General features: G+C 49.9%; 8 protein-coding genes across 11 annotated transcripts; 4 read left to right on the forward strand and 4 right to left on the reverse strand.

Moving 5' to 3' along the window:
• Nucleotides 1-826: 826 nt before the first annotated feature.
• FOIG_00039 (uncharacterized protein) lies at nt 827-5,348 on the reverse strand. 2 transcript variants are annotated; one of them, XM_031196013.1, is made up of 4 exons: nt 4,330-5,348; nt 3,862-4,282; nt 3,526-3,817; nt 827-3,481 (listed from the first exon to the last, which is right to left on the reverse strand). In XM_031196013.1, exons 1-4 carry the CDS (start codon nt 5,177-5,179, stop codon nt 3,125-3,127), a joined length of 1,920 nt encoding a protein of 639 aa, XP_031071780.1. In that variant the 5' UTR covers nt 5,180-5,348; the 3' UTR covers nt 827-3,124. The 2 variants fall into 2 exon arrangements, with proteins under 2 accessions (XP_031071780.1, XP_031071781.1); XM_031196014.1 differs by having other exon boundaries at nt 827-3,817.
• On the forward strand, nt 983-2,014 carry FOIG_00040 (uncharacterized protein; the record flags this gene model as incomplete). The annotated part of the gene is made up of 1 exon (XM_031196015.1): nt 983-2,014. One exon carries the CDS (start codon nt 983-985, stop codon nt 2,012-2,014), a length of 1,032 nt encoding a protein of 343 aa, XP_031071782.1.
• On the forward strand, nt 2,159-3,142 carry FOIG_00041 (uncharacterized protein; the record flags this gene model as incomplete). Its single annotated transcript, XM_031196016.1, has 1 exon — nt 2,159-3,142. One exon carries the CDS (start codon nt 2,159-2,161, stop codon nt 3,140-3,142), a length of 984 nt encoding a protein of 327 aa, XP_031071783.1.
• A 216-nt stretch (nt 5,349-5,564) lies between the features above and the next one.
• FOIG_00042 (uncharacterized protein) lies at nt 5,565-7,169 on the forward strand. Of its 2 annotated transcripts, none has more exons than XM_031196018.1 (3): nt 5,565-5,903; nt 5,950-6,069; nt 6,123-7,169. In XM_031196018.1, the coding sequence occupies exons 1-3, from the start codon at nt 5,819-5,821 to the stop codon at nt 6,131-6,133; spliced, it is 216 nt and encodes a 71-aa protein (XP_031071785.1). In that variant the 5' UTR covers nt 5,565-5,818; the 3' UTR covers nt 6,134-7,169. The 2 variants fall into 2 exon arrangements, with proteins under 2 accessions (XP_031071785.1, XP_031071784.1); XM_031196017.1 differs by having other exon boundaries at nt 5,645-5,903; nt 6,120-7,169.
• Nucleotides 6,183-6,931, reverse strand: FOIG_00043 (uncharacterized protein). Its single transcript, XM_031196019.1, has one exon. It carries the CDS (start codon nt 6,873-6,875, stop codon nt 6,441-6,443), a length of 435 nt encoding a protein of 144 aa, XP_031071786.1. The 5' UTR covers nt 6,876-6,931; the 3' UTR covers nt 6,183-6,440.
• Nucleotides 7,170-8,609: 1,440 nt separating the features above from the next.
• On the reverse strand, nt 8,610-9,463 carry FOIG_00044 (uncharacterized protein). Its single transcript, XM_031196020.1, has 2 exons — nt 9,191-9,463; nt 8,610-9,143 (listed from the first exon to the last, which is right to left on the reverse strand). Exon 2 carries the CDS (start codon nt 9,128-9,130, stop codon nt 8,753-8,755), a length of 378 nt encoding a protein of 125 aa, XP_031071787.1. The 5' UTR covers nt 9,131-9,143; nt 9,191-9,463; the 3' UTR covers nt 8,610-8,752.
• A 16-nt stretch (nt 9,464-9,479) lies between these two features.
• FOIG_00045 (uncharacterized protein) lies at nt 9,480-10,541 on the reverse strand. The gene is made up of 2 exons (XM_031196021.1): nt 10,247-10,541; nt 9,480-10,117 (listed from the first exon to the last, which is right to left on the reverse strand). The coding sequence occupies exon 2, from the start codon at nt 10,093-10,095 to the stop codon at nt 9,766-9,768; it is 330 nt and encodes a 109-aa protein (XP_031071788.1). The 5' UTR covers nt 10,096-10,117; nt 10,247-10,541; the 3' UTR covers nt 9,480-9,765.
• Nucleotides 10,542-10,659: 118 nt separating this feature from the next.
• Nucleotides 10,660-12,803, forward strand: FOIG_00046 (amidohydrolase ytcJ-like). 2 transcript variants are annotated; one of them, XM_031196023.1, is made up of 2 exons: nt 10,660-10,923; nt 10,989-12,803. In XM_031196023.1, exon 2 carries the CDS (start codon nt 10,990-10,992, stop codon nt 12,592-12,594), a length of 1,605 nt encoding a protein of 534 aa, XP_031071790.1. In that variant the 5' UTR covers nt 10,660-10,923; nt 10,989; the 3' UTR covers nt 12,595-12,803. The 2 variants fall into 2 exon arrangements, with proteins under 2 accessions (XP_031071790.1, XP_031071789.1); XM_031196022.1 differs by having other exon boundaries at nt 10,671-12,773.
• Nucleotides 12,804-13,004: the final 201 nt, after the last annotated feature.

Genomic DNA, 13,004 nt, shown 5'->3' on the forward strand with positions numbered 1-13,004 from the left:
CGCGTAAACGAAATAAACGAGAACGATGGGGGGGAAAAGTCAAAAAGAAAAGGGGTGCGCGCAACAAACGTTCTAGAATAAGGGTCTTTATCTTTGACAATCAACAAAGTATAATTGCTACAGGGTCCCTCTCGGCATTTCTTGGGTGTTACGTACGCTGTGTTGCACGTGGTAACTCTGTTGGAAGCTTGTCATGTTCTACACGTTGCGTAGCTCAAACCACTTGAGTAAGGTACCTTAGCTTCAAAAGGGGGCAGCACCGCCAATCTTAGTGTACAGTAGGTCGCTACGTGCTGATGACTGCAACATGCCATGAATCGAACCACAAGTATATTAACAAATCTTGGCTAACGCGAAAAAAGAACCTGTTTTTCGTAAACGGCGCAGCAAAAACTACCTCACCTTGCTCACTACCTACCTCACTCAGTAATTAACCTTGCGCGTTTTTCTCTCGCCACACAAGAAAGGGGTTACTGCAGTCTTGGCTTCTGAGGGAGCTAAGCTTTAGATACCCCTGCTTTCCGTGGTGTGAGAGATTACCTGCACTCCGTAGGACTGGGTGTCCAATCCTATGGCGAAAAATTAACGTGTCAAGATTAACTCTATGCAGCTGTGACCCAGATCTTGCTAGCGCCCCACGTTTTATCTTGAGTGCGGTGGGTTGGGCTAATCTTATCTTATCGCCGCTGTCTGGGGCGGTTAAATAAGACGAGACGGGGATGGGATTGGGACTTTGGTTGGATGGTTTAGGGTAATGATGATTTTGCGACGGTATGTTCCGTTAAGAGTTGGTTATCGAACAATTGAACGTGAAGAAGGTTAGGTAGGTATGTTGAAGATGATGTATTGTTCAGTGGCTATTGAATCGTCTTCCGACATCGCATCAGTGAACCCCTCATTGCGTGATCCAACAATTTACCTCGTACCACTGTACTCACTACTCACTGAGGTATCCATTCATAACTCAACAACCATCATCAAAATGCCCTCCCAAGAGTTCACCCAAATCCCCGTAATCGACATCTCATCCCCCACTCCTCAAACGCTCTCTAATCTCCGCACCGCCCTCACAGAAATCGGCTTCCTCTACATCTCCAATCACTCCGTCCCCACCTCCACAATAACATCCCTCATCAACATCCTCCCAGAACTCTTTTCCCTCCCCCCAGAAGCAAAACAAGAAATCGCTCTAGAAAACTCCCCGCATTTTCTAGGATACAGCGCTGCCGGGACGGAAACTACAGCTGGGAAAGCTGATCTGAGAGAACAAGTTGAGCTTGCGACGGAACTTGAGAGAGCGCCTGATGGTGCGCCGCTGTATGATGGGTTGAGGGGGCCGAATCAATGGCCGTCTGGGCTTCCGGAGTTGAAGGGTGTTGTTACGCGATATATTGAGGAACTCACACTACTAGGGGAACGATTTCTTCGACTTGTTGCCCAAGCTCTTGATCTTCCGAAAGAGATCTTCTTCTCATACCTTTCTGATCAACATCGTCTTAAATTGGTTCACTACCCAGCTTCAACAACCTCATCCCAAGGCGTCGGTCCTCACAAAGATTCCTCAGGATGGTGGACCTTCCTCCTCCAAGCATCCCCCCAAGTACACGGCCTTCAAGTCCTCAACAAATCCGGCTCATGGATCGACGTCCCCGCCATCCCGGACACTTTCGTCGTCAACATCGGCCAAGCGTTTGAAGTCGTGACTAACGGGATATGCAAAGCGACGACGCATCGTGTACTGTCCTCCCCAAAGGAAAGGTTCAGCGTTCCGTTCTTTCAAGGTGTGCGACGCGATTTAACGAGACGTGAGGCAATGACTTCGTTGAAGGAGCATTTTGAGCGGTGGGGAACCGGTGAGGAGGCGGATGAGGCGGGGATGGTGGATAATCCGTTTGTGAGGGGGTTGTATGATACTTGGGGGGAGACGCAGTTGAGGACGAAAGTTAGGAGTCATAGGGAGATTGGGAGGAGGTTTTATGGGGAGGTTTATGAGAGGTATATTGAAGATTCGTGAGGGAGAGAGGTGTGATGACGTGGTGGTGGTGAGGAAGTGTCCGAGAACTTTCCGTGAGGGTATAAAGCTCCGAGACGACATTATCACTCCGTTCGATCGCTTCAATTCCACTCTACATCAATTAATGATTGATAGTATATCAATATGGCACTCGAATTGCCCGCGCGACAGAAATTTACAGCTCACAGCGGCAATGTGTACTCATGCATCTTCATCCCTCCAACCGCCCAGTCAACAACCCTTCTCTTTCTTCACGGCTTTCCATCAACCCTCACAGACTGCGTCCATCAAATCCAACACTTCTCATCCGAAGGATACGGCGTCGTCGCTCTGGATCTGCTCGGCTACGGTGAAAGTAGCAAGCCAACAGATGTAAACGCGTACCGTCTCAAGCCGATGAGCGATGAGGTCATTGAGCTGCTCGACCATTTGGACCTGAAGACCGTTGCTGGAATTGGCCATGATTTCGGCGCGACGCTTTTATCGAGAATGGCGGCTTATCATCCCTCGCGCTGGGAAGCTCTTGTGTTTCTGGCTGTTGGTCCGCCGAGGCTTGGGACGCCGTTCGATGTCGACATGATCAATACCATGACCAAGCAGTTTCTGGGGTATGAGATGCTCGGATACATCCCATGGCTAGCCGATTACAGGTCGCAGGAACTTCTCGAGAAGAACGCTGAAGCAACGATGAGTCTGATGTTTTGTCGCGATCGGGAAGAATGGGAGACGTGGTTTCATCCTCTGGGCAAGATGGAGGAATTTGTGCGTGAAGATCGCAGACTTCCCATCGCATCGTGGTACAACGAAGATTTGCAGAAAGCACATCTAAAGGCATTCGGCTCGCATGATGGGTATAAAGGCGTGTGTCGATGGTATCGCATGTGGAAAGACAACCTCTTCGCTCCTGACGAACAAGGTTTTGAAGACTTTCACATCTCACAACCCGTTCTCTTCATCGTTCCATCAGAGCCCGAGCAATCCGCTGCCCAACAGCAGCAAATGCTTTCATCATGGACCCCCAATCTCCAAACCGTCAAGCTAAACACCAGTCACTGGGTCCATATCCAAGCTCCCTCCGAAACCAACACCACGATCCAGAACTTCCTCACCTCACGCAGGGAGACTTAACTGCTCAGGCCTCAACCAATCAAACGTATCCAAAAGATCAAAATTAAAGTCCAGCTGCGTCGGAATATCCCAATCCAGTGTATCCAGCGCTCCTCCACCTGCAATAGGCGCATTGAGGTTGTGGTCTAGTACACCCTGTATAACAGCTTTGCAGTCTGCGCAGAGATCGGCGTTGGGGGCGGGTGGACGGACCCAATCGAGGAATCCGATCAAAAGACTGAGCTTTTGGATTATGGCGGAGCGGCTTAGTTTGGGGCAGTCGGGATGGGTGCCGCGGAATGTTGGGCGGAGGAGTTCGAGACAGAGGATACCGCCTCCCGGGGCGGCGAAGGCCATGAGCTGGAGCTGTTAGATAGAGAAAAGATGATGGTCAGAGTACATACGAGCCATTCAAAGTCTCGTCTCATGCCGGAGAAGCGATCTTGGTGTGTCCAGAAGAGAAGTGTTAATGTGACCATCTCAAAGCTAATCGGCAGTAAACGGTTCTCATCGATGTGGCCGAGACGAAGCAATAGCCTCTCCACGAAGAAGAGATTCTGCATGTGTTCTAGTCGAATAAGAATCCGTGAGTATACTTTTTGGACATCACAGTCTGGGTCGTCGAGTTCATCGGGTCGATGGATGAGATTTGCTGGGAAGCTCTCATACGTCCTTTCAGCGCGAGCCTTGATCTCACTACCTTTGTTAGTAAAGCACCCAAAAGTATGTTAGTCACGTACGTTAGACTCTCAAAAGTGACCTTGACGCTATTCGCAAGTGCAATCTCAAGGAGCTCATCCTTAATGTAAGCAATCTGCGAACGCGCCCTAACCATAGACGATCCTTTCAGATCACCAACGTGACGAAACCCATTGGCATCTAACTCTTGCACCGCATGTCGTACAGTAGCTTGATCAGACTCAAGGTCCAAGTCTGTCAGATCCAATGGAAGAGGGGATGAGAAGAAGCGGCGACTGAGGAGCGGCGGACGGCCCGTAAAGGAGACAAGGACTTTGTCGATGTTGAAGACACGGGCGGTGATGCGACGTCTGTGTTCGGAGCAGAGAGAGGGGATGTAGTTTGTGTCTTCTGATCCGACGTGTCGACCAAGGAATGTGAGGAGTGCGACGGTCTCTGCAAAGTAGCGCCAGCATGTCAAACCTATAAGTGTTAGCGAGCTTCAACTCATGGTGTGCACATCAACTCACCTGCGTCGCCTGAGACGAGAGATTCAGTGGTAACTCTTCGGTAGCAAAGATACAGCATAATGTCATTCCCAGGTGTGAAATGTCGAGCCAGCTCAATGCAATACCCCAAACACTTGACCACAACTGGCGCATCGAAGCTCGGCGAGCCATCCCAGTACGTCCAGATCAACCCAACCGACTCCCATCGGATATTAATCCCCATGAATTGATCAGTCCAAGCCTTTGCACTCGAATGCTCATCGCGAAAAGGGCGTGCCGTGTTATGGCTTACATGACGCGCCACCACATCCAGGTCCGCATCATCTCGCGACGAGAGATACCGTCCCCAGTCTTTGTGGAGCGTGTCTATAACATCCTGAATCGCTCTGAAGATCCATCCGTCTGTGAGACAGTGAAGTCTATGTGCCATAACATCATGTTGAGATTGAGGCAGACACCGAAGAACATAAAGACTCATTTCCCTCAAGTGAGACGGGAGATCTATCACACTTCTACCCCTCGTCGCCCTCGGCTCGACCTCCACCGGGGGTCCGTGGACGAGTGAGAGGCTGTTCCGGGTTTCTTCAAAGACAGCATTGTGACTGGTGAAGCCGAGATAACCAGGTGCCACGGCGGGTGAAGGCGTCGAGTCAGTGCTCGGTGGTGGAGGTTGATGCTCGGTGCGAACGGGGGACCGAAGCCGTTGCTTCTTAACTGTGGCACCCGAAACGGTGTAGACGCAGGTCTCGTTCCGCTTTCTGCAGCGTGAACAGGTTGGCTGGCCGTGGTCGCAGGCTACTTTCCGCGCTCGACATGGATCGCAGGCTTGAGGGCGACCGTTTAGGCGTAGGAGGAGGGGGGCCGTTGACATGACGCCATTGACTTATGATGGGTGTTGCTGATGAATCCGATGATGATAAATCTTAATTCTCGGCTTGGGCGTTGCTTCGGCTTGAGATATCGGCTTCAAAATTGTGTGTTGTGTTTGATGTTGGGTTGACAATAGAGAGTTGAATGTGGGGTTCGGCCTGAAAATAGAGTAACTCGGCTTGACTTTAGCGGACTCGGCCTGAGATTCGTGGACTCGGCTTGACAATAAGTGGCTTCGGCTCGAATTCGAGCGACTCGGCTTGGGAATAATGGAGAGTCGGGCTCGGTACCCACTTGGTTCAGCTCGGCTTACAGGGGTTTATACTACTTTTGGCACGCCGAGTAGTAATGCAGAGTGCGGAATGTGTCACACGGAGTCGAATTGAAGCCTTCAATCATGCAGGGCTGACAAGGTGTGATCCATTTCAAGGGCGCTGAGATGTCATTTTTTAACGTCTGTGACTCAATCGATTGATGGTGTGTAGAATCTATCTCGAGTATAAGTAGAAGCTGTGTCCCCGAGGTTTGAGGCATCAGAATAAGATACATCAGCATCACTACAGTCTACCGTCTACTTACACTACACTCAAAGAAGCACTCTACACTACACACTTATATATCAACACACAACAACTTCACAATGTCGAACCCTACATACAAGAACGCCAACGTCTCTGAGACAACTCTCGTTGACACGACAAAGCCTTCAACAAGTACCAAGCCTGGTACGTCTCATTGGCAACCTCTCAATCACCTTCACTAACAAGACAGGTCTTGAAACCACACCATATAAGCCTTCACTCAAGGAAAAGATCCAGAGGAAGCTCGCAGGCTCAGTCGACCCTACAAAAAAGCCAGCCGACCCCTACAAGTCATGGGAAGCTCGATCAGGTCAGCAAGATAATCACTAAGTATAACGGCCAAAGCTGATGCGTTCCTAGTAGCACTGCTCTAAATGGACCGAGACATGACACCGTGAATTTTGGCTAGAGATTTGGACGTATGGGAGCACGCTATGGTTGAAATTGTCTTTTTTTTGTTGGCTGGAGATATCCCTGTATCAGAATGAACTGATCTGTCGCTTTTGCCTTATGATCTAATGAAACACGTTGGTGCTTATTCCCATTCCTTCGGTCCCAACGTCAGCCCCAACTGTAAAAGTAAGCCATGACTGCCGCGCAATGTCGGCAGATGCGGGCGTATATAAGCTCCAGTAGCGTAATCGGAAGTGTCGGGATAAGCGCGCTGATCCGATTCTTACTTCACTGCGAGTCCGAGGCATCCTTTCTCTTCGAGACCTCCCACTCCGCGCGGTTGACCTCGCCCCTTGTGTAGATATCGCTCTGATTGGTCCAGAAGTGCACACGGCTTCCAAAATGGTGTCGCGCAATGGAGGCGATCTCCTTTATGCTGTCTAGCGTGCCGGCGTCGAAGACGCTCGAGGTGCGCAGGCTGAGGAACAGGTCGCAGTTGTTGGGGTTGGCGGGGATTCGCGGGTTGTTGGTGAGCACGAAGTGGATGAATCGCTTGTCGAGGAAGTTGGGGAAGTCGGCGTCGGTGGGGAGAACGAGGAGGCGGGATTCTTGGTCGGTTTTGTAGACGGTGGTTATGTCGTCGAGGAATTCGGCGTAGCGGGTTTTGTTCTCGGGGGTAGGGGGGAGGGAGGGGAAGATGTCGAAGCCGCAGTCGAAAGACATGATGAATGTGTTTATTGAGGCGAAGGTGTGTGTTTATGAGGATGAGGATGGAAGAGATGTTGCGATGGAGAGTTGAGATGGAGTTGAGGGGAGATGGAAGTTGATGGCGAAGTGGTTGAGCAGCATTGCTTCGCGCTCCTGCCTGGCGCTGGCAACTGCGAAGCTGTTTGCTCCAGCATTTATGCACACTTTTCTCTTAGTTTCGAGGCTTAAACAAACATCTTCTTCATTTGATCAAGCCCGCGACACTCTAATCTACAAATCTTGCTTCCAAAGATGAACCATAAATTAAGCATCGTGAACAAACTTTCGCGTCTCCATATGTTGAGGACAAGACCAAGAGACTTGCATGTGTGATTAAGTTGCTATACTAATAGAGCTAACCCCCTTTCTACTTCTTTTGTGCGCAGATATTGTGTAGTGCTAGTCGTCTGCCTCCCGTTTGTTTGCATTGACGAATGACGACAAATGAAGTTATCACGAAATGTGTGGAGCCAAAATCGGGGGCTGCTTGCGAGATGCACAAACGTATAACCACACATTCGCAAATAAAATGGAGGCAAGATTGATAGAAATGAACGGTGCAGCATTTCTTGAAGCTCACAGAAGAAGTAGTTCGCTGGGTGCGAACCACAGTTGCATCTCGAACAAAGGCTCTTCATCGTTACAACTTTGCAAGCATATACACCACGACCGAGTCTCGGCTTCCATCGTATAATCAACACATCTAGTATATAGTATTTATTGATTAAGTGGCTAAATGTATGTGAAATTGTGGTATAGAAGGGTTTGACCTACTTCCTCAATGGGCTCAGCCTGCTCCCCTCGTAGAGTTCTTGAGTAAGCTACAACTGGCTCAAGGGATATCCCGCGAAGGACACTTGCGTGAAAACTAGATGGGAAGTCATCGAATGGCTCCAACGAAGGTGGCATGAAGTGAACAGTAGCGCACAACTTTGCTGACACTTCAATGCTACCGACCAGCATCCTTCCGGAGCCATGAACCTGGTCAGACCTTTGCGCCCCAGGGGTGACACACAAACTGACGAGTTCTCGGCTATTTAATGTGAGGAGATGTAGGGTTTGGGCCCGAGTACGTTCCTGAGCAAGAGGTTCATGCCCAGCTGTCCATATCTGCATCTATAGAGATGATCAGCGAAGTGGTGCTCGGAATTGCTGGTGTTAATGTCAAATGCATATTTTGGCTAAATTAGTCGAGTTTGTGTGTGTTGAAAGTCTTATGTGATCCGATCTCGTGCGCCCCGGACTTGGGTACCATGTTTTAGAGTACAAGTGTACGGTTTACGCTTCGTCCAACGGGACCTCAAGTCTAAGTTGAGAAAGGCTTCGATGTCAAGAAGAAGCCCGATACTGATGTATCTCAACTCTGTTCGATGGCCCAGAGACGAGCCCTTAGACAAAGTGATTACTGACAACGAACTTTAGAACTCCAGGAGCTCTCCGCCAAGAGTTGCAGTCTCCAGTCCCTCGTTCAACAACACAAGGAGAAACATCTTATTACTCTGACAAAATGGCTCTGTCGAATGTAAGATCAAGGACCGCCTGTAGCTTTGCTATCGCAGGAAGAACACTTGACGACTTAACATCGTCTTTCCCAGTGTTGTAAATTGCTGCTTCACTGGGAGACATTCTTAGAGTTGACGGAATTCTGTTCGAAAGTGACCGAGTCATATTTCCTGTTGAGTGAAGATTGCTAGCCAAGCAAAGCCAGAGCTCCAACTCCCACAACGTTCTATTCCTCCGGCGTTTCCACCACCGTCTCCGTCACCATACTATTCGGAACCATAGCCTTACACAGCATCCTGATCTCCTCTTCTGCCTCAACATCTGTAGGTGTATAATACCCCCACTGCTTATTACGGCCTCATCCTACGCATCCCATTCCAACACCTAACCCTCTCCCCAAAATACTCCTTCGCAATAACGAACACCTCCATAACATGGGAAACAGTTACGTCTCGTGGTAAGCCACCGTTTCCGAAGCTGAGGCGGAAACTCAGGAAGTAGTTGCAGTGTTCAGGATTGGCGGGAATTTTAGGATACTTGGGTAACGTGAAGTAGTGGAAGGCGCTGTCGGCATCAGTTATGAGGAGCGGGTTGGAGATGGAGGGATGGTTTTGGGGGGAGAATGTTGTTCTGAGGCGGGAGAGGAAGAGGGCGTAGTGGGACTGGTTGGAGGGCGTTGGAGGGAGAGGAGGATAGATGCTGAAGCCGCATTCGATCTCGACGGTCATTTTGGGAGTTGGGCTTGTGCTGTTAGTTATACGGCTGATGAAGAGAAGTAGAGCGCTTACGGGGTTTAGTATAGCAGCGATGGTCAACGGCTGACCTGCAAGCTGCAGATGGAGACTCGATGGCTGACGAGACGGAATAGGGGGTCACTGGCATCACTCAACCTGGCAGGATCTCAGGAATTATACAGCAACCTTCGGGGTTACTGTTTTGCCGAAATTTTCGTCTGTATAACGTGATATGCCCGTTGTCAGGTTGTTGCAGAGCCATCTTCGCATTCGAGGTTGTTGTCAACCCATGATGGTCTTTGTTCAGACAAGATGAACATGTGACTTCTTAGAGGTCAATTCGACATCTTTTCCAATATAAAAACAGTGTAATTATAAGTATTAGTATAAAGAACTCCGCATTGGGAAAACTAATTGACTTGCTGCGTGATCGTGACAAAGTTCGTGAAGCAAACTTAACACAAGAACAGGCTTATCCACGATATTAATTTTAAGCCCCACGATCGTTCAGCCAATAACGTCATAACTCAAAACGTAAGAAAAACATCTCAGCTCTTCTCCATCCTCTCATAGCCTCTCTGGCTTTTGCAAACTCCGACGTCTTCGCCAAAAAAAGCCCCAATCGTCCATCATATGATAGTTACGGAGGATGTCACGAGGTTCCATACGTCAGAGCGAACTTTCCCATTGACTGTCTCCATAGTAATGTCAATGGTTTGGATCGTAAAGATCGGTGTATTTGAGGATCGAATGGGCTCCCGGGGAGAGGAGATAGGATGTGTTGCGAGAGACTGAACTTGATGCTGTGACGATGTGGTGGCCTGCCAGGGAGGTGAGTTGGACTTTATGAGCTCCCGGGGCGCCTTACACTCCAGTGACGAGCATTTGTCGCCCAGAACTGTTCTTTGTCCGGGCCGTTGGGCTCTGGAAGAACTGCGGGGATGAATAGAGCTTGCCATGCTGTAAGCGCACTAAGAGGAACTGTTACTGTTACACTCAGCCCACGACAGCTTCTTCATTTTAAGCACAGCTTCATTTTCAAGGCTGGCAGCGTGCTGCAACCACCTCGCTCCACGCGCAGTTCTCACTATGTCATCCCATTTTACATACAGGCTTTAACTTGGGGCTCCTCTTCGACATGCTCACCACCAGCGAAACCATGCCTCAGAATATACTGCTCTACACGGCATGTCTCAAGCCACGCTCATTCATCGCGTGGAGCAGTCGTAGGATGTACGCTGACAGGACCAGGGTTTATTTCCGGGAAGAGTACATCTTTGTTTAGTGTCAGAGAAGACGGTGGAGGCGAAATACCCAGACCTCGGCCTTGGAAGAACTGATACGAATTGCGTGCATTAGATCAGATCAGATGACGTTTAATCTGATAAGATCATCTCGGTGAGCGATTTTCACGGACCCGTTGTTATGAGGAAAGCAGCCAATTAGACATGAAAGTGATGACAGGTTAAAATCAAGGGTCCCCACGAGTTCAGGGCCGGTGCCGGACTTGATGATGCCGAGGTTGTACATGAACAACAATCTCAGACATGAGCATGCTTTGTAATTATATTTTGGTGAAGATCTTTGCAGAGAAAAGATGCTTGAGTAAAGGACCTATCAGTAAATGCCATATCAAACTGCATGCATTGTCTCACAGGGGATCTCAACGACATTGGACGGTCCCTCACCCCACCATCAAGCCCCGAATTTGGTGATAGGCACATCTAGCCCACTTGAGTGGCTCCCGCATGGACGCGGCCCAAATCAAGAGGCCCATGGTTATATAAGTACCTGCCTACCCAATGCGCTGCAAAAAACCTGTTCTTGCTGATCACCCACCGAATTTCTGCAGTATGACTCTTTTCATCAATGGCAAGATCCTCTCGAGGACTGTCGCCAGTTTGGCCGACGAACCTACCTTTGCTGAGAGCATGTACATAAAAGACGGAATCATTCAGGCCGTCGGTACAAAGGACGATGTGGAGGCGAAAGTCACAGGCGATGTTATCACGCAAGATCTCGGTGGAAAGACGGTTCTGCCGGGTTTTGTAGACGGGCATATGCATCTTTTACTTCTGGGCCAGTCGCTGAGAAAGATTGCGCTGGAGGGTTGTAAGAATCTGGAGGATATCCTTCACGAGCTGCGCACGTATGCGAAAGCGAATCCGGACGTTCCGAGGATCATGGCCAAGGGATGGATGCACTCCATGACTCCCGACGGTGTGACGGCCAAGATTCTTGATGAGATTGACGAGAGGCCGATTTATGTTGATACAAAGGACATGCACTCGACGTGGTGCAATTCAGCGGGCTTGAAAGAGATGAAGGTCGCTGATCTGGAGGATCCGCCAGGTGGCATCATCGAGAGGGATGAGAACGGTAAACCATCTGGTGTTCTCAGCGAAGCGTCCATCTTGTCGATTGTCTGGCCTACGCTTGCGCAGCTTGCGTCGAATGAGGAGCGGATCGAGTGTATGCTCGCTGCGTTCAAAGCGTACCATGCGTCAGGATACACGGGGATCATCGAGATGGCGATGGATGAGTACAGCTGGGAGAGTCTTGTTGAGCTGAAGAGGAGATATCCTGATGTGGCGATGCGTGTTACGGCATATTGGATCGTTAAGCCTGCTGATACGGTTGAAGAGCGCACGCGACAGGTTGGGAGGGCTATTGAACTTGCGAAGCAGTATAGTCTGGAGAACTCGCCTGATCTTCGCATCGCGGGTATCAAGATCATCTGCGACGGTATCATCGATGCGTGCACGGCGTATCTCTCAGAGCCATACGCTTCAGTTGCGTCACCGCCGCCGTTTTGGTCAAGAGAGGATCTTGAACCTGTTGTTAAACAGGCAGCTGATGCGGGAATTCAAATAGCGCTTCACGCTATTGGTGATGCAGCGATTCATATGGCGGTTGACATGCTTGAGAAGTACGGTAAGCCAGGTGCGAGACATAGAATCGAACATCTCGAGGTCTCATCCCCCGAAGACGCACAACGTCTCGGCAAACTAGGCCTCACAGCTTCCATCCAGCCCGTCCACGCCGACCCAGCCATTCTGCGCGCATGGCCGCGCCTCATCGGCTCCCGCCGCGACCGCGCCTTCGCATACCGTGAATTCGCCGACTCAGGTGCACTCCTCGCTCTCGGCAGCGACAGTCCCACGGCACCTTGGAATCCTCTACACAACGTGTATGTAGCTGCTACACGACGCTCAGCGAGAGAGCCAGAGTGTGAGGAGGTAGTGAATGAGCATTTTAAGCTGGGTGTTTGTGAGGCGATTGTTGCGGGCTCGCAGGGCGCGGCGAAGAGTGTTTTTCAGGATGGGAGGGTTGGGTCGTTGGAGGTGGGTAAGTTTGCGGACTTGGTTGTGGCGGATATGGAATGGGATAGCAGGACGTTGTTGAAGGCGGAGATTAGGGAGACGTGGTTTGCTGGGAAGAGGGTTTGGAGCCTCTGAGGTTGATTGATGGATTGTGAGCGTGGTGTTGATGGGTGTTGGGGTTGAGGTTTGGGACGGGGGTACAAAATGAGATAGACAATGTAAATGGTGATCTCAAGACTGTTCGGCGAATTGAGTACGGGTGAGAGCTGATACTGCAGTTGCTCATCCTTGCCATGTTACATCGAATGTCCCTGAAAATGTTCAATGTTCAACTATGTGCACGTATCTCTTCGCCATCTTCTTCTCCTCAGATCAAACACCACTCCCTCACTCAATCAATCAATGACGCATTCAACCTGTCCCTATCACAACAATCATCTGGCCACTTCCTCCTCTATCAGATATACAACATGCCAAGTTTATCTCTCTACCCACGATATCTCCAAACCTAACATCCTGTCTCCTCTTTCGCTTCCAATTCTAGC

The sequence above is a fragment of the Fusarium odoratissimum genome (assembly GCF_000260195.1).
Source record: "Fusarium odoratissimum NRRL 54006 unplaced genomic scaffold supercont1.1, whole genome shotgun sequence".
NCBI classification, from domain to species: domain Eukaryota; kingdom Fungi; phylum Ascomycota; class Sordariomycetes; order Hypocreales; family Nectriaceae; genus Fusarium; species Fusarium odoratissimum.